This window comes from Corvus hawaiiensis, chromosome 5 (genome assembly GCF_020740725.1).
Source record: "Corvus hawaiiensis isolate bCorHaw1 chromosome 5, bCorHaw1.pri.cur, whole genome shotgun sequence".
NCBI lineage: Eukaryota > Metazoa > Chordata > Aves > Passeriformes > Corvidae > Corvus > Corvus hawaiiensis.
Window position 1 is genome coordinate 62,522,632 of NC_063217.1, and position 19,522 is coordinate 62,542,153.

The window sequence follows — 19,522 nt, forward strand, 5'->3', positions numbered from 1 at the left end:
TTCAGTCGAGTTTGGTGGCTTTAATGGTGATTAAAGAAATCAACAGGGTACATCTCAGCTTTGAAATACAAGTGCAAAAAGGATACAGTATAATGTTTTCTGTACATTTCTTACAAAATATTAAAAATATTACATACATCCCATCCTGAAGTGGTACTTCACACCCTGCTGCGCCCATGCACCACGTGTGCACACCAGCTGTAGCTTTTCCTTGTTATGTGCGGGACATGGAGTTAATGGAAAGCTCCAGCTGGAGTCTGGGCAGGTATGTTTGGGGCAGTGGTAGGTAAATACAAGGGGTGAACACAGGGACCTTTCTGCCCAGCATGCCCAGAAGTGCCAAGCCACCACTGTGCCCCTGGGGCAAGTGGGCAGCATCACCCTGCTGGCACTCACAGCTCTCAGCTGCTCTCCAGTTTGATACAGAAAATGCCTTTTCTCGCTGTGGTTCAGCGTTCTCCCTGTGCCTGGCAACACCTACCCCTTCCCTCCCTGTGTAGCGTGCCCAGGCCTAGCCCTGGCGAACCCGACTCCATTTTAACCACAGCATCTTCTTGAGAAGAAGTCAACCAGGCTATATGACAAATAAATTAACCCCTCCTCCCCCCACATCCCCCACGCCACTGAGGCCATGGGGCACGGGTCAGTACCCGTCCTGGCAGTCATTGTCATCATAGTCAGCAGCAGGTCTGTGGCGGAGGGCGCCCAGCCGCCGCTTGCGGCCCCCGCTCTCCAGGCTCTGCTGGGAGCTGTCGTCCCCATGGCTGCTGGACTCGCGGGTGGCATCCTCCTGGGAGTGGCTCTCCACATCATCATCATCCTCCTGGGACTCACTGTTGTCACTCTCTGTGGACCTGCTGTCCTCACCTGTGTTGTCCTCTGGGCTGCTGTCATCCTCTGGGGACTCAGGGCTCTCGGCCGATGTGGTCGGCACAGAGTCATTCTCATCCTCCTCTGATTCCTCCACAGTGTCCTCTGTGGACTGGCTCTGGTCATCATCATCTTCCCTGTACCTGCTTGGTTCACCCTCTTCTTCCCTGGACTCACTGTCAGGTGTGGACAGCACACTCCTGTCCTCAGCAGAATCCCAGTCCTCCTGCCCTTCCCAGGTCCAGCTGCTGCTGTGCTCATTCAAGGTTCTCACCACCTCCGGGGACTCCCCTGGCTCTTCATCTGACTGCTCATCAGTGCCCTTCCTGGACTCACTGTCCTCTTTCTCCCTGGAGGGGCTGTCCTCTCCATCCACATCCCCATCCTCCCTGGAGCGGCTGGAGCTTTTCTCCTCTGACTGGCTGTCAACAGGCTCTTCTGACTGACTGTTGTCCTCCACAGAGGGGCTGTCTTCTCCAGAGTCACCATCCTCCACCTCGGGGGACCTGCTGTCACCCTCCTCCCAGCGGTGGGAGCCAGCCCCCTGGGCACTCTCCCAGCTGTTCCCCAGGGCACGGGGACCAGCATGGCGCATCCTGTAGCTGCTGCCTGGACCGTCAAAGACAGAGGGGTCATCCCCCTGCATGGCTTCATCCTGGAAGTCATAGCTCTCCTCCTCCTGGCTGCTGCTGCTGGCCCCTCCGTGCCTGTGGGTGCGCCCAAAGCCGTAGTTCCTGTAGCGCCGGTGGTCTGCCCCGATGCTCTCGCTGCTGCTGCTGCTGCTGCTGCTGCTGTCGCCGTGCCCCCTGCCAGCCCCGGCGTCCCCACGGCCAGCATCGTGCTCATGTTCTCCTGCCCCATCGGCACCAGCCACGTAGGTAGGGCCCTCGCCCCTCTCCTCTACCCCGTTGGCATCAAAGGTGTCATCCCCACTGTCATCCTCCTCGTCCAGGAACCTGTCGCCGTGGGAGGGAAATCCGTTGGCTCTGGTGCCGTAGTGGTCTCTGTTGTCACCATCATCAGTGTCACGTGCATCCGCCTCCTGTGGAGGTGACAAACAGAGATGAATGCTAAGCCAAGCACAACCTTGACCAATGCCAGGTTTGGGGCCAGGGAGGCTTTCCTGGCAGAACAAAACACTCCACTCACTCACTCACCAGGAAACCAAGGTCATTCCCATTGTGGGCGCCCATGTCCTCGTGGTCCACCTGGTTCACATGCTGAGCCTGCCCAACTCGGCCTCCCATGTCTTGGCCACTGAGCTCACCCATCTCCTCATTCACGGCATTCCCACCCGTCAGGTCCCTGGCAAGAGCATTTTCGGCTGGCTCCGGACTGGCAGGAGGATGAATGCCATCTCCTCCATCCAGGTGGTTGCCCAGCTTGCTGATATAATCTTCATTTGCGGTATCCTGGAGGCAAAACATGACACAGTGCCTTGGTTTATTAAACACCAACCACAGCACACTTACTGCTGCTGCTGCTGCAGGACCTCACTCCCAAGCCATGCAAGAGCTCAAGCCTTTTTTATTTCTTGCACCTCAACCCTTCAGTTAATTCTGCTGATACAAAATAAAATCGTAGCCACCAACAAAAGGGCAGCCCAGAAAACCCCAAACTGGGATAGTTCAGAGCACAGAAACTCCTTTCACAGGGCCAACACAGCAGAAGGTGTCAGGTGAACTGGGAACGTGCTCAGGGAGGCAAGTCAAAACACGACGAAGCCAACCTAGCTTGAAAAGACTGAGCAGAGAGACAAAGCTCAAAGACCCACAGAAGCAGCAGATCCCTCCCAGGCTCCTGGTCCAAGGTTGCCTGCCCAGGGCTGGTTCCCCCTCCCAGACTTGCTCCCTGAGGGGCTGCTACCTGTGGGACAGGGGCACCTGTGGCTTACCTCCTGCAGGGCACTGGAGTGGGTGGGTTCATGGCCAGGCACCTAAACACATCCAGGAGACATTTGATCAGTGATCAGTGTGCCTTGGCTGGGCAAAACGAACAGGTTTGGGGTGGGAGTGTCAATCCAGGGTTACTTACGGGGTGAGCACAGGCCATGGCCCAGAGAAGCAGCACCAGGAATGCAGCCCTCATGTCAGTTGTGGTCCCTGGGGCTGCAACAAGGAATGAAATATTTGCACACTAGAGCAAAGCATTTGCATGTGCCTCTGGCTGGAACTTGGCCCCAAAAAGCCCTCCCAAATGATACAGCCTTGCCATCCTGGCACAGCGCTCAGCCTGGCGTGTCATCAAACAGCCAGGGACTTGTCCTTGTGCCTCCTCCTGTCACCTCCTGTGCAGAAACCTCCCTTTAATTTGGGATTTGAAGTACCTAGCCATGCGCTGGCAGATTTTTTGTCTAAACATCACTAAAGAGCAGGAAAGCTCTCTTGAATTTCCTGTTCCCATAGTAATGTCACCACCCAGCTGAGCTCAGTGCTTGTGACAGGAGCCTGCACCTCAGATGGGTAGCACTGTGAGAACACGGGCTGCAGAACTGTACCTCCCACTTGGAGTGGTCCCCACAGCCAGAAAAAATCTTACACCATTCCAAAGTGGAGCATCTCAAAGAGATAACCCCATGGAGAGCTGCACCGCCAGAGCCCGCTGGGTCGGCACTCCAGCAGCACTGCTGCCTGGCAGGCGGATAAAGCAGTGGGGGCTTTCCTCCAGCTCTGCTCTCATTTTCCAAGCATTTTCTTTAACCAGCCCAGCACCTTATCCCCATGGGACACACTGACCACACTGAACATCACCCTGCACCCAAAACACAATGGAACAAGCACGCTCCTGATTTCTTCCCTGACAAAGCAACACCTGAATCGCAGCTGACAAGTATCCTGCTTTCAGCCAAAACTTGTGAGGAAATCTACAACCCCTGTTCCCAAACGTCACCATTTTCACTCCAGGCAATGCCAGATCAATCCAAAGAAACCAAACCCTTTACCTTAAGGTGCGATGCAAGCCCGTGTCTCCTCTGCTGGGGATGGGATGAGCTGGCTGCCCGTGTTGGGATGCTCCAGGCTGTGTGTCCCCGGGTGGCTGGGCAGGCATTTAACCGCTGGCCAGTACCAGCCCCGGGCCGGGGGCAGCCAATGGCACCGCCGGGCAGCGCTGCTGTGCCTGGAGGTGTCACCGGGAACTGGCCTCCCACGCTTCCTCTGGCCTCCGCCAGGACGCTGGCCCTAAAAAAGCTCCTTGTGGTTGCAGGATGACGAGATGGGCTGGCAGTTAATGACGGACTGCTCTGGTCGTCTGTTTTGACAGCTAAATCTATCCCATTCACACACTTCCCATTGTGACACACACAAACAACTACGGCGTCACCCACGCCGAGTGCTGGACCCTATCCCATGGATGACATCCTCCTAACCCGTGCACTTGGGAGCAGTGTTTGCCCTGTGCCATGGGCCAGGGTGCTGAAACCCACAGGGGACCATTTCCCTGCCAGGTCTCAGCCTTGCCCTGTACCTTGAGGCAGGAGCACAAAACCACGCTAGAAAGAGAGGGCTTGTCTTATTTTCATGCCCACACAGGCACTCGTGCCAGGGAGCAGGGAAATACTAAATGGAGACGTATAGGGAGCATCCCACACTCTGCACTGAGTGTAGCATTCCAGTGCTCCTTCCAGCTGCTGGACAGGGAGAGGATGAAACCTCTGCTCTGGAAAACTCAGGCCACAATATGTGCCATGGGGACGTGGACAGGGCTGCGGCTTTGCAGGCATTCACAGGAGATGCTGGCACTGCGAAATAAATGACTGAAGGAAACTTGGGCAGGGTCAGGATTGAGACAGGGCTCTGTAAACTGCAGGTTGTCTGAATTTGCCCAGGCTATAGAAAACAGCATCCAGAGGGAATGCCTCGTGCTGGACAGAGCATCTTGTGAAACCAGACACGTCAGTCTGCTGCTGGGTTTAATTTCATCCTCACAATCTCCTGCTGTTTCCCCCCCCTTCCTTACCAGCCCACAGTCCAGGTGTGTCTGCCCTGTGAGGACTGCAAGGTGCCGAATGTCATGAGCATCATTTTTTCTCCTTCCTCCTGCCCCCCATGCACGGAAGCCCCAGTGTAACTCGGCCCCACTATTTTCCCCACAGCCCCTTGGCCTCGAGATGGTCACCATCAAGCCACTCACTCTCATGCCCATACCTTCAACAGATGTTTTCCCTCTTCTTCCCTACCTGATCCCTGCTGCAGTTATCGTGGGATGTATTTTCCCTTTGACCTGAGACAAAATTATACCCCTGTCCCCAGCCAGATATGAGTTCATGTTGCCAACCTTTTTTAGGCACCTCCAACAACTACCATGTTTTGTTGTATTTTTTTTTTTTTTTTGTAATGTCAAACCTGCATTTAACTCAGCCCCCAAAGATCTGGTGCTGCCTTATGTCCAGGTGCTGTGGTGCAAGAAGGAGATAAACACCAAGCTCTACATGCCCAGTTCTTTTATAACACAGGTCACCCATTACCCCACCAGCCACCACCCAAATGTCACTTCCCTCCTTTCCAGTGGCCCTGAAATACCCACAGCACCAGCACACCCAACAATGCTCACTGCCAGCACCCCAGCCTGACCCTCGTCCCTGTAATCTCCAATAGCCCTGGGTCAAACAACAAGGCCTGTCCCCCGAATCCCTTCCAGAGATCATCCTACAGCATTAGCCAGACTGCTCAAGCAGATCTGCCTGTGTTTTGCAAGGAAAGGAAACCCCAGCCCACATACTGTAACCTTAAATTAACCCTATGAAGAAAAAAATTATTAATTATTATTTTTGTTGTTACATCAGAGGTGAGAAATGGACTGAGGGTGGGAGCAGCAGCTGTCTGATGGGTGCTTTAAATGCCACTGGGCATTTCCCCAAGTCCTACCCTACCGAGATGCTCAGTCTCTGGAAGGAAGATGGGGGAAACCTGGCACCATCAGACTACCAGGGAGGAGGTGGCCAAGTGAGAAATGAGAAGACTGGCAGGGCTGGTAAGAAGATGCAGGAATATCACTTCTCTGTTTGACAATTTGGACTGTGTGGTGTTCATGAGAACAGAAGAAATAAATGAGTGCAGACAGCAGGAGGGATAAGAGACGCCAAAGCCAAGAATAAAGCTGGCATTGCAGAGAACCAGCTGGTGGAGAAGGAATGTAACAGCTGCTCTCCCCCACTGATCGAGACAGCTCAGCATCAAAAACTCAAGAAAGTGATATTGTTCAAAAAACCATCATTCCCTCTCTTTTTTTCCAGTCCAGGGTATTTTAGTAGTATTAATGTTGCTGATGCACTTCTCTCCTGAATAGACCTATGGGTTTTGACAGCAGCATCAAAAGGAAAAGGATCAACGAATGAACTGGAGCAAGGGAGACTAGGATGAGGGCAGGACCCAAGGCACATGTCCTCAGCATTCAACACCAGCTCCTACCTTGCAGTCAGATCCAAATCCAAATCCCTTTGCCCTACACTGTCTGGTGACAGGTGTTATAATGCAGTTTCATTTTGCTACCTGAATAAATATTGTCTGTGTTTCACAGCATTAACGTGACACAGAACCCAGTAGCTAATGGTGTCATTTTAGGTGTTTGAAAAGCAGCACTGATATTCCAACTCCTTCTGGGAGCAAGCCTCAAAGCTACAAATGCTGTGATAAGGAATTACCAGTGCGTTTGTCACAGCATGGAGGCATGCACAAGTTTGGTTTCTGCTAAGCCTCTAAAAAATGCTACTTCTTGCTGGTAAAAAACATCTCATAGGAGCCTGAGTCATGGGGCCCTGAATTACAGACACACACAGGGCACCTGCTAATGCTAGACCTCTGCACAGGACCGACAGCCCTCTCCCCTGGCCTCCTGACAGCACAGGGGTAGGATCATTAACCCACCCTTCCATATTCACCATAGAGTTTCCTTCGCAGTCAGAGAAAACAGGCACTTTTAAGGCGCCAGTCATTTGCCCTATTTCAGGCATCACAGGCTGTTTGAAGTCTCTGTGACACTGTCGAAGGGAGGTGCCGACCTTATCCTACCAACAAGAAGAAGCACCATGCCCTTTCTCAAAACACATGAAAGGCAAACTCCCAAAATCCCTCACTCCCCGCCTCCTGTGCCAGCCCCACACTCCCCTCACTTCTATTTCTAGCATTTTTCTACCATCCCACTCTGAGCAGTGGGCTCCAGCGACACCAGCATATCGCCCCTATGGTCTGTTGGAATGAAGGCTCACAGGTGTTGTACCTGCTCTGTGCCACTTTTGCCAAAGCAAAACGCATGGAGCAATAACTGCTATCCACATCGTGCCGGCTGCAACTGGAGCTCATGGCTGGACAGGTACCTTGTGTCATCCCTGCCAGATGTGTGTGACTGGATTGTCAGGTCCTATAAATCCATATTTATCAGTCAGCTTGGCTGAATTCACTCATTTGAGGCTGTGACTTCATCAGATGTGGATAAGGATGTCTCATTTCTGCCTGGTCACTGTCAGATCCAACACATCTTCCTGCACACAGGCAATAGTGCATCTTGCTGCCCTCGGTCAAAATAAGGGCAGGGGCAGATGCTCAGCTCTGCCTCACAGCAGGGACTGGTTTTGACAACGCTGGCACAGCTACCAGGTAGCTCCAGTGCCATGGGGCTGTCAATAGCTCAGCACTGACAGCAGTAATCTTAGAGACACCAGTGAGTAATTACAGCTCCTAACATCTCATTCAGAGTACAGTATCTTTCACAATCACTTCCTGCTCACAATTCAGCCCCTTGGGAGGTGAGAGCAGTAAGTATTTGTAGATCACAAGGTGGAAGTGGAACAATAACACAGCCTTAACGTGAAAAGCTCTCTGCACCTTTCACCCTGTGCTTGCTCCCACTCCAGCTGGAATTGCAGAGATCTGGAAAGCCGTGCAGCATCAGTGCTCTCAAGAAGGAAAATACAGCAGTGATCACATCAGTGAGCTCCTCAGGGTGACATAGGAGCAGCTGTGCTGTGTGTGTGGGTCAGGTCCATGTCTGTGTCCTGAGTCACAGCACCCTGATTTTTTGTTGGAGGGGAAAAAAACATCAGGAGGAAATGGCTGATGGAAATGATTGTACGAAACAGGCACTGCATGAGTGCAAACGGGTAATGCGGAGGCACAGGCTGCCCAGAGTGGGCAGTGAGGTCAGGGCAGGGCTGACAGCTCAAGGGATGAAGATGTCTGTATGGAGTGCCAGACCCTCCTAGAGAGTGGTCAGCACTCCTCTGATTCCTGTACTGTCATTATGGCTCACTTGGGCTAAATTTATTGCTGCTCAGTGTAGCTGGACAGGAAGGATTACCACAGTCCCCTGGGAGCCTGGAAAACTGGACAGACACCATTAATGCAGCTCTGACCAAGAGACTGGCAGCAATTTGGCTCATACCTCCAAAGGACATTTGAATCCTCAAAATCCTGATAACACTAAAAAAATACTAGAAGGAACCAAAAAAAAAAACCAAACCCCCCAATAAAACCCCCAAACTCCCCAGTACCAAAACCCAAGCAATGCCAAACAACTCACAAAACCAGACAAGTCTCAACCCAATACAACCACAGAAAATAAAAGCACACCACATCACACATTCAGTGACTTTCATTTGGTTCACAATCTAACTTTCTATTAACTATTATTATGTGAGTGCTGTACCCACATCTTTCATAATATTCCATATTGCACAAGGGTCTATGTCATAGAAAAAATAAAAATCCCACAGAAGCTACTCTACATTATACAGGAATCTACATGCTTATGATAAACCACTTTTCAGCAAGAAACAAGTATTAAATCCAAGGAGATGTTTCTTGGTTTTCTGTAGTTCTAAAAAGGGTGGTTAAATACTGGGGGAAGGGGTAGGCCAAGCTTAAGCATTATAGCAGTGTTCTGAATATCAGAGCAACAAAGAAAAATCCGCAGTTGCTTACTGGAAGTTATTTTCCTGAAAACAATACATGGGATTGTTGGTGACAAGCCTGTATGAGCACTCAGCCAGCAGCCAAAGTGCTCTGTAGGTGTGGGTGGGTAAGGGCAGGGAGTCTTTCCCTTCTGACATCCTCTTAAAGCACAGAGGCGTTGGGGCTGATGTGAAGCTGTGCACAGCTGACTTCCAGCACCCAAAAACAGAGCTCAGGAACATCACCACAGCACCTGACAGCACCCACCTCTGATCCTGAGGCAGGGGTCTGCATTCCTGCTCCACTTTCACAGGGACTGCAGTAGGAATTGAAGCTGACTGCTTTTAAGACCTACATTTATGAGATCTTCAACTTATTCCCCCAGTAATCAGTTCACCCAATTCAGATACCAGTTATAAGGCTGGATCAAGTGTTCACTGTCAACACCATGATGACTTTAACACTCTTCCTTGTTTGACCTGTTGATGAATAAAGCTTTTTCTTCTCCCCTAGTTGTTCTTCGTAATATTGTACCAATCACCTTAAATGAGCAGCTGTAAATGACTGATGGAGTCTTACACAACAGCCTAATTCTGCTGGGCAAGTGTATTCACACTCTGTTAAACTTCCAGCAGAATTCAATGGTACACCTCAAAGGAGTTGCATACGTGTGATTGCACATGCCCATCACTACCTTTTGACTCAGTCTAGTTCCTCTTCACTATTCTTGCTGGAAATCTCTCTTGTTACTCAGTGCTTTTTTTCTGAGTGCAGAATGCATACAAGAATATTGCACAGGAGATAAGAAGCAGGAATCTTAAAAAATGTTCATAAGAAATGAATATTGGATAAGCATTGACACTTGTGCACAGAATTTGATTTTGCATAACCAGTCACAAACAAGAAGATGTGAAAATATGTTTTATAGGCAAACAGGGCAAACTGATGCAAACAGATGAGAGCAAGGTGCTGTCTGGGGAAGCAGGGTGGAGAGCAGGTGCTGCCTATTCCCTACCTGCATGGTCCCACAGCAGGACCAGGAATGCAAAGCTCCCCTCCAACTGTTTTTAGTGACTTCAGAGCTCCAGTTATTGACAAAAGCTTTCCTGAGGGTTTCTAGTACTTGTGAATCCTGACATGTCTGCAAAGCCCGGCACTGCCTGCTCCAGTCACGTATGTAACTGTGCTGCAGGAGCAGCCCTGCTCTGCCCAGATGTAATTACATGGTACATGCTGCGGCTTTCTACGAGGAAGTGGCATCACCACCTCTGTCTTCCGCCAGTCTCCTCTCCAGAGGCAGCCCAAATGGGAATGCAAAGCCATGAAAGGACTTCCTTTGTCTGCCCAACCACGCGGGAGCTGGAGGATCCCTGGAAGAGTCACCCCAGCTTATGTGCCAGGGCATCCTTTACCTTCAGCAGGGTCTTGGCACTCCTTACTGAAGAAATCAGGCCACAAAAGCTGATCTGTCTCACCCATAATCCCATCATCACTGTGGGTTTAAGAACTTCACTACCCAGCCCACGTTCAAATCTCACCCATGCCCACAGCCATCATCTCTTCATATGACTAATGTGCTCCAGCAGGTAAGCTCAAATCTTTTCATTCCCTCCAACCGAAAAATGAATGGAATAAAGGGAGGTCTCAGTTTGATTCACTTCCCCATTTTTTTTCCTTTCAATGAAACCAAAACCCAAAATAAAGCCAGTGTGAGCTGGCTGAGCATTAATGCAAACTGTGCACTCAAACAGGCGTCATCAAACCCCACTCAGTTTTGGGATCTTTTCCAGAAAAGCCCATAATTTTCCATTAACAAACCCAGCCCTCGCTGTGCTGTACCAGGACAGCCCCACAGCCAACAAGGGGCTAATGGCCATGATCCCAGCACAGCGGTGCAGCACAGGGAAATGCTGCCATGATGCAGGTGTGGGATGCAGCACAGAGGGGCTGATGTGTGGGAGCAAGAGATGGGCATGGGCTGGGCACTGCAGACCCCTGAGTGATGCACAGCTTACCAACACTTGGGCCAAAACTTCTGGCTTTAGGGGGTAACAAAGAAACTAGAAAATACATAGTATTATTGAGAATTCTATGTGTAGAAATATTCCAAATTAGTATCCTTTCTTTCCTTTTCTGTAACGGTTAGATCCTGAAGTGGTGGCCATGGAGATCTTGCTCTACACAATGTGAGGTGCTGCTGACAGGCTGTTCTTTAATGGCTGTGGATCTAAGGAGATGAATTTCTGGGGAAAAGCACGCAACACAGATCTCTGAAAGATGGTTCTTCCACACAAGTGCTTTGCTTGCTCCCAGTTTGGGTCCTGCTTCCCTCTGAGCACAGAGAGAAAGGCACCCGTGCCCACACAGGGAGAAGGTACAGCATCCTTCCCCTTCCCACTACCTCATCCCATGGCAAAACTATAATTTGATTCCTCTCTCCTCAGCTATTTTTGGATTTTTCAGCACTGAAATTAGCATAACTCATGCAGACAGGAAGTTGTTGCTACAGCACTGGAGAAGGGTGCTTGGAAATGAAAACCAGTCTTTGATCAGACTTTGATCAGTCTTTGATAAGAAAGTGATCTCAAAAACTCTTTTGATGAAAAATACCAAAACAGGCATATAAAAAAAGGCCTATCAAAAGAATGCTCTACACCTTTACTATCACTTAATTTAGGCAAAAGACAATGGGAACACTTTTATAGCTGTACTGCGTAATTTACCAAGAGTTTCTGCAAAGGCAAAGAAATAAACTAAGTGCTTTAAATAAAAGAACAAGAAAATTAAACAAATAGAAATGGAAGTTTTACTATGTGAGGCACATCTTGAATACCGAGAGTATATAACCAGACATGACCATCTGGAATCATCCAAGAGGCCTTCACTCAAAAAGTAATTTGGCACCCCCACAAAAGATGTGAGATGGATCTCTATAAAAATCCAAGGAGTTCACTGAGGATGAGACACAAATCTTAAACCAGCTCAACTACATCAAGCTTTCTCTAAACCCAAACCTTTGCCTAAAGAGGAAATGAGCTCATGTAAATGCCTTCTGAGTTTCTGGCGCTGGGGAACAAGAGACGAGGGGTATCTTACAGCAAGAGTGCTTCTCTCTCCTCACTCCTCCCTTCCTGACAGAAGGTCCCTGCCACCCCCTGGAAAGCAGGGCAGCATCCTGCTTATTGCCCTTCCAGCTCACCCATCTCATTGCCCCTTTGCTCCCCTCTCCCCAGTAGAAATCCAGTGCCCTGAGTGACCCCAAACAGGCATTGGGACTGCAGTGAAAGCCACCAGCCACCCTACCAGTGATATTTATCTCCCCTCAGTGTCCTGTTCCCTTCTTGTTTAGTAAATTTTGTTTTGAAATAAACATCTCTTCAAATTCCTTTCCCATCAGAAAACTGAAACGTGCTGGGCGTGGATTGCCTTCTGCTCCCATCAGGTCATTCACAAGTGGTATTTTTAAACTCCTGGCTGGCCGAACAGCAGACACTGCAGACATTACACCCACCCACCCCCAGCCTCGTCTTTGTCTTGTGAGAGGCGGCAAGACATCACACACGCAGATGGCAGGTTTGATAGGAGCCTGACCTTCATGCTGGCATCAATAACACACCCTCCTCGGTATTTATTTCTATTTGAGGAACAGGCAGTTGCACAAAGTTGAGGATGCATGCAGCAAGTGGAAAAACCTGAGGGAAGAGGGGAGCAGTCACCCAGGGCAGAAGCCGGGGACCAAAACCCTCCTGTGCCCTGCAAATCCTAAGAGCAGCTACCTGCTTCAGGGAAATGCCTAGTTGCCCTTAGCCAAGCCAAAATGCCCTGAGAGCTGCTGTCCCCAAGCTCCCAGGAGCAAGGGAAGCTCCCTGAAATGCTGGCTTGGAGGCAGGGTAAGACAGGCCCAGGAGCAGGATGGGTTGGTTTAGCTCTACAAAATCACACTTGGGTTTTGCTGATTTCTGAGCAAGACAGAGCCAGCATTAGAGCTGAAATAAGTCACTGACACACTATATGGAATACCAGGAGAACCAGGACCATGACAGGAGAGGGTGACCCTCCATGCTAAGACCATACTGTTCCTGAAACAACAAGGAACATTAACTACAATGTTGCACAATCCTTATGTCTCCTTATGGACAAAGGCTTTGCTGCTTGTCACAGAATCACAGAATCATTTAGGTTGGAAAAGACCTCAGAGATCATTGTGTCCAACCCATGGCCAAACACCACCTCGTCAACCAGACCACTGAGTGCCACGTCCAGTCTTTCCATAAACAGCCCCAGCGATGGTGACTCCACCACCTCCCTGGGCAGCCCATTCCAATGTCCAATCATCCTTTCTTGTGAAGAAATTCTTCCTAATTTCCAACCTAAACCTCCCCTGGCACAGCTTGAGGCTGTGTCCTCTTGTCCTGTTGTTGGTTGCCTGGGAGAAGAGACCAACCCCCACCTGGCTACAGCCTCCTTTCTGGCAGCTGTAGAGACTGATAAGGTTCCCCTTGAGCCTGCTCTTCTCCAGGCTAAACAACCTCAGCTCCCTCAGCCATTCCTCATCAGACTTGTGCTCCAGACCCTTCACCAGCTTCATTGCCCTTCTGACATCACCAAAGATCACAGCACATACTAAATAAACAGCCTTGACAAACTCTTTTGTGATTCTCAATGTGCTTTTTACATCAGTTTCCCCATCACAAGTGAACCTGGCTTTTTTCCCCACTTATATTTACTTCATGGTGATCCCAAATGTCTGCAGAGCCGCTTCGCGTGGCAGTCAGGTTGGAAATGCAATGAAATGGCACCCATCCATAATATAAAACTTGTTTTTCCCCCTGCCCTAAGATTTAATTCCATCTACACAGGCAGTTTTAAGGCAAGAACATCAGAAATTAGGAAGATGAGCCCCAATGAGTAGTCCCTGCTGTGTTACACATCCGTGAAAGCCTCTGGCAGCAGTGTGTGTCTGAAATGATTAAGTGAAATAACCACCTCCTCTTGAGACACACGTGGAGATTGTACAGCTTGTACAACACAAGTGTTTTCAGTAGAATTGCTCTTAAAATCCTCACGCTGAACTTCATCTCTTTGCCTCATTATTAAAGCAAATGCACATATGAATAATAAAAATAAAGCACATCTCTGCAGAACAGAAGGGTACAGGTAAGATCTCTTCATGTTTGAGCCATGTCTACCTCTTGCTGGCTTAAGGACTCTTCCTGCTCTTTCTTCCTTCCTCTTTTTAAGAATTTGGTTAAGAAAAGGGTTTGAATAATATAGACCATTAGCTGAGTCTGTCTGGCTGACGGGCAAAAATAGCCATCCCTCAGTCTGAGCTTTAAAATAGCTCCTCCCCAACGGGACTCAAATGTTCCCCGGCTGGGCAAGATGTTTATTTCTCTCCCTCCTTTTTAAACATTTAATTTCAACCTATGCAGGCACTGTGGTCAAGCATGACACAGCCCAGAGCAGCAGCTCTCAGGAGACAGGATGAGAGTCTCTAACACCCTGACTGCATCACAGACAAAGCCTGATATAGCAGCAGCACAGGGGCAGCCATGCCGGAGCCTTGGCCCCGTTTGGAGTCACTTCCCGCACGCCAGAAGTGAGGCTCATTCCATACATCCAGGCAACAGGAGTCCTGCCTGGCACTTCTTGTCTTCCCAGGCATCATGAAAATCACAGGCAGATTTACATCCAGTACAGCATTTAATGCAGGTAGAACAAGAAATAAAAAGCCACAATAGTTTTGACTAGCTGAGATTGCTGAAGTGTAATAAAGCAAAGGAATTGTGATGTGCAACTAGACAGAACTAGTGCTGTATGGAATAAAACGCTGATGATGGGGGGCTCCTGGGTTAGAGCAAAAGATAAACTGTGCAACCACATCTGTATTCAAGGGAACCTGTTTTTAGATGCAGAACTGGCCAAGTAACAGGCCAAAAAGGTCACATAGGAAGAGTTTTAACTTTGTGTCTCTGTGATTTTTTAAATGTATTTAATGATAAGCTACACTTTGTTGAGATTTTTCACTAAAAACCTCTTGGGAGATAACTCAGTTTCAATATACTCAGCCGCAGCTCATATGCGTTTATTATTTTGCTCCAGAAATGCTTGCTAGTCTCGAAAGGACTCCAGGCATTGCTGGTATCTAATTGAGGAGGGCAGCCTTTAGTGTCAAAAAAGCTGTGCCAAAATTTTGTTTTTCAGAGTATAAAAACTTCACTCCAAATTCAGCACAAAGAGCCTCCAGAAAGCAGTCAAGTTTTCTTCCTTTTGAGGAAAGAAGAAAGCAGTAATGCATTAATATTACTTAGTCCAGAGGTTATGACATATATTTGAACATGTACACACCTATATATTGTATTTACTATAATTATCAGTGGTTTATTTTCAGTAGGTATGCATGCAAAAATACTTGGACAAACTTCCTGATCAGAATCTCTATCATAAGATACCTAAAGAGCTACAACTGATATTCTCCTGCCTCCCCCCAAATTAGGCACAGAAGGCCCCCCAACCCCCAGTATTCCTTTGGTGTGGCACAACTGAACAGAGCTGGTCAGAGGCACCAGCTCCCTCCTATTCCCAGCACTGTCTCCAACCAGTTTTTCTACCTTTCTCAAGAAAACTGAACTCCCCATGAAATGCCCCTGTAGTCCACATGAACCCTATCAATTATTTCCAGTAGGAAAGGACAAGCAGTACTTGCCAACATTTCCAGTAGGAGTAGCTACAGGCTACTTTGAGAATCTAAATAATTTATACAGTTATCTAAATGAAGACCATTTCACAGGCTCATCAAAGGCTTCAGATGCACCTTTTGTTAAGGAAGTTACACCAAGACTTCCCTAAATTCCCTGATCAGCTGTTAATGGCTAAGAGGCAACCAGGGATGTGCTTAGAGCCCTCTCAACACCACCTGGCAGACTGTGATCTTCACCACCTGGGACTGCACAGCACACACACATCAGCACTGACTGCAGTCAGACTCAGTTTCACATCTGCCTGTTGTTTTGTGGTTCTTTTTGCTCTTTTTTTCCCTCTGTAGTAAAAGGAGAAAAAGCATAGATACATAGCTAGGTATTATATCATTGATATAATACCCAGTATAGGTGCACAGTTTCTTTATCTACACTAAAACACTTGAGTTCCAACTTGCTTACGCATTTTCATTTTGGGGTAAAGCATATTTGATGGACCAGTCAAACTTTATTTGTAAATCAGAATGAGCACCAAGGTCAAAATTTACCTTACATTTTTAAAGCCTGTAAGCTGAACCCTGGTACATGGTCTGGAAGTGGATGGCTCAACACCACTCTCTTGTGGGCAGAGACCTGAACCCTCTGGCTGGACTGAGCATGCAGAGGTGCTGACAGCTCCAATAAAAACAAGTATCTTTTGAGCCTAACTCCATCTCCCCCACAGTCTGTCAGACCCACAGATCTTTGCTGCCAGAGAACACAATGCAAGACAGGCATATGAATAAATGTAACGCAAAATTCTCTGAGGTTTTGCTCTTCTTCCTTTGTTTAAAGTGTCCTGTTTAAAGTGTCTATTTAGCAGCTGTCACAGTGAGACAGATACAGCAAATTTTTTCACCGCCCTGTACTCATCTGTCTTCTTTCTTCTGTGTTTAATCTTTCTCTATTGTTTGCTGCATATCCTCCCTTTCACTTAGCTCAGCAACTACTTGGCTACCCTCTTCCCCCCATGCTTTATCTTGATGGCACAGCACCTCTTTCTGGTAACAGAACTACTAATCCGCCACTGAAAATGTTTCCAAAAAGCATACAGCCTGGCACACTGGGGCTGGCTGAGGACTGGAGCACTAGGACTGATGGCCCCAAGTCAAGCTCAAGCCTCCTGGAGACATAGGAAAACAACCAGAGATCTTCTCAACTGAAGCATTTTGTCATCAAACGTGAAGCTAGAAAATATTGTTTAATGAAATATTCAATAAATATGTAACAGCTCTGCTAAACAATGTATAATCCCTCAGTGTCCTCAAAACCCAAACATTTCCTCCCCCCTTCCCTGTAAGTCCCAAGAAAGCTGTTTAAACACAGAAACAGGCAAAGCCTACAAATCACATACAGTTTTCCAGTAATAACCCTCAAACACCTACAAATTTCTGCTTCAAGTTTCTGCACAGTTCTTCACAGTCTGGGGCCGGTTTTTTGTGAACTAAGAACTTCAAGGCAACGTTAATAGTCATTATCAGAAAATCTTATGACAAAAAGAGTTAATATTTAGCTACCTTAAAATTAACATTGGTGTACTTGTCCTAATTTCTGGGGAGCCACCTGAACAGTTTTCTTCTATCAGCTGAGAGTCCATCCCTATCTGGAATATTGAAAAATCATGGGAGAGCCACTTAATCTTTGATAACCCAGTAAAGCTAATCTGATGGTACAGCACAGCACTCAACAAAGTTTTGAATAGATAAAAGCAATCATCTTTTCAGCATGCACAACAAAAGAAAAAACAAACGGGAAGTTCTGACATATCCCCACTCCTTTCAGACACTGTCTGGCTGACAGACCAGCACAATTTCAACTCCAATAGGCATGAATTAGTTTCCCGGCAGAGAAGCAGAGATAAAAGGGGAAAGGATTTAAAGAATTTCTCATGGGCTTTTGTCAAAGGGGTTTTTTTCTGCTTGGTCTACAGAATGAGGGCTCAGCTGTGATTTCAGGCTCTTTTTTTCTTGTTTTTTTAAATTAACAATGAACTTCACAGTTGGCCACATAAAACATGGTCAATTTTTGTACATTTCTCACTGCATCTTGTCTAATCAACACCCAATGTCTATTACCTTTTTGGGTGAAAAGAGCAAAAGCCACTAAAACTGAAACTTTAAAAAGAATCATATTAAAATATTATCTAAAGTGACTGAATTTTCAGCATTTGCATTACAGTTCTTACCATTCACACACTTCATTTCATTTTGCTTCAACCTCTCTTTCAGTCATGTCAACACAATATGTAAAGTGTCCTCCTTAGGAAGAGAGGATATTGGCAGAATGGGGAATTTGAAGCTGGAAGTGCCTCTGCGCTTACATTGGTGCATCCCCCCCCACTATTTCTGGACAACCTCCCAGAAAGTATTCCAGTTCAGGTGGAACATTTTATGGAATAATGAGATGAGAAAAAAATAAAGAACAAACTCATTAACGTTTGCAGAACCAAAAGCCACAAAGGCTCTGCTGCAGAGGCTCACAGAGGTTTCCACACTCCTCACCAGCTTGCTCTGTGCCGTCGCTATGGCAGACAGGCAGCACAGCCATGGCAACAGCTTCCAAATAGCAAACTCCTCAGAGTTATGCAAGAGTCTCCAACCAATACTGGGTTTTACATATTTAATTCAGAGTTTCTACCTTTTTGCAGGCTTACACACACCATATGCAGCATACTGAAACAACAGTGGGCAGTTTAGCAGGGACTGGCATGCCCTGTGCTCCACTTTCCCCGGGCCCACAGTGTGGCTGCCCCAGCAGATCCCTTAGTTCAGCTCTTCTGGGAGCAGCTGATGCAGCAGGAACTCTTGCACCCGCTCCCTTTGGCTCCCCTCCCTGCACAAAACTAAATATGTCCTTCCCACACAGCCGCTGAGCTCCACTGGCCCACAGCCCATGAGCACTAAATTGTCTTTCTGATTCAATTAATCCAGCAGAATTCCACTAGCCCATTGCCCCCACCTCATCCCATGGAAGCCTAGGATTCCTTGTTCCACCAAGACCCAAAGAGTACCATCTTCCTTCACTGAAGCTTGCAGCAGAAGGCATCTGCTGAGAGGGTCTGTTTCAGACACCAAGTACATCTCAGGAAAAGCAGCAACATTTTGCAAGGCTCAAGGATTTCCAGTACATCAGTGGCAGGCCAAGAAGGAGCACCTCTTCTACTGATATGGTACTGTTTCTTCTTTATTATTAATTAAAAATTTAGAATGCTTTGTATCTAACCCTCTGCATTTTTTTTCCCACTTACTGCAAAATAGCTGAAGCTTTCATACAGTATCATCTATTTTAAGGATAACACATTTCAGATGTTTCTGTCTAGAACAGAAAGAAGTGTCCTTTGTAAGAGAAAACACTGTGTAGTTACTGTGTTGAGGAAGACAACCCTTATCTTACTACTGGGATAATTATTTTTCCAGTGATCTTGCAAAACAATAAAGCATTATGGCCAACGAGCCAAGAAAAGTACACACCTCCTTTGGAACTTTGCTCCAGCTGAAAGCCACAGTGCAACCTAATTTCCCAACACTTCAACAATCTCTTGAAATACCAGTTTAGGAACCTTAGTCCAAGAGACAAGGCCAAAAAACCTGATTCATCCTTTTTTTCTCATATTGGAGAAGAGAGAGAGAAACTCTGGCTGGTCTTGGAGGAGCCTTTCAGAAATGTGTTAGTAGAGCTAGTGAAAACATGTACCAAACAGGGAGCCCCTGAAAGAAATGCAGATTCTGGGAGAGGACAAAACCCACCAACTAATATCAAAATAATTCTGCCTAATAAGTAAGTCTCATTTTCCTCTCCTCAAATTAAATCAAAGCAGCTCATTTTGACTTGATCTGATCTTAAATTACAGAGAGCTCTGGGTAAAAAGAATCCCAAAACTGTAAAAACTCAGATCTAAACAAGTAGAAAATAGAATGAAATGGTAGAAGGGAAACGTAAGAGATTAAACAATTAACATTAATTTAATGTGAATTTTTGTTTAAAAATTGTTTTAAAAAGTTTGTTTAAAAATTGTTTTAAGATGTCCTG

The 19,522-nt window shown here is 47.4% G+C and overlaps 2 protein-coding genes across 5 annotated transcripts in view; one reads left to right on the forward strand and one right to left on the reverse strand.

Annotated features, from left to right (window-relative positions):
- Nucleotides 1-19,522, reverse strand: part of LOC125326334 (dentin matrix acidic phosphoprotein 1-like) — a 20,917-nt gene continuing 1,395 nt past the window's right edge. Inside the window, exons 2-6 of one of the 3 annotated variants that reach the window (XM_048304496.1) lie at nucleotides 3,812-4,061; nucleotides 2,905-2,978; nucleotides 2,765-2,806; nucleotides 2,028-2,282; nucleotides 1-1,912 (exon numbers count right to left, since the gene is read on the reverse strand). In XM_048304496.1, the coding sequence (XP_048160453.1) occupies nucleotides 644-1,912; nucleotides 2,028-2,282; nucleotides 2,765-2,806; nucleotides 2,905-2,958 (1,620 nt within the window). In that variant the 5' untranslated portion in view covers nucleotides 2,959-2,978; nucleotides 3,812-4,061 and the 3' untranslated portion in view covers nucleotides 1-643. Of the gene's footprint in view, nucleotides 1,913-2,027; nucleotides 2,283-2,764; nucleotides 2,807-2,904; nucleotides 2,979-3,811; nucleotides 6,919-19,522 lie in introns of those variants that run through there. The other 2 variants (XM_048304497.1, XM_048304495.1) reach the window with 2 other exon arrangements.
- The window catches only part of SPARCL1 (SPARC like 1), a 13,225-nt gene continuing 11,892 nt past the window's right edge, over nucleotides 18,190-19,522 (forward strand). Inside the window, exon 1 of one of the 2 annotated variants that reach the window (XM_048304493.1) lies at nucleotides 18,190-18,662. The gene's annotated coding sequence lies outside the window, so the exon portion shown is untranslated. Of the gene's footprint in view, nucleotides 18,663-19,056; nucleotides 19,271-19,522 lie in introns of those variants that run through there. The other variant, XM_048304494.1, reaches the window with a different exon arrangement.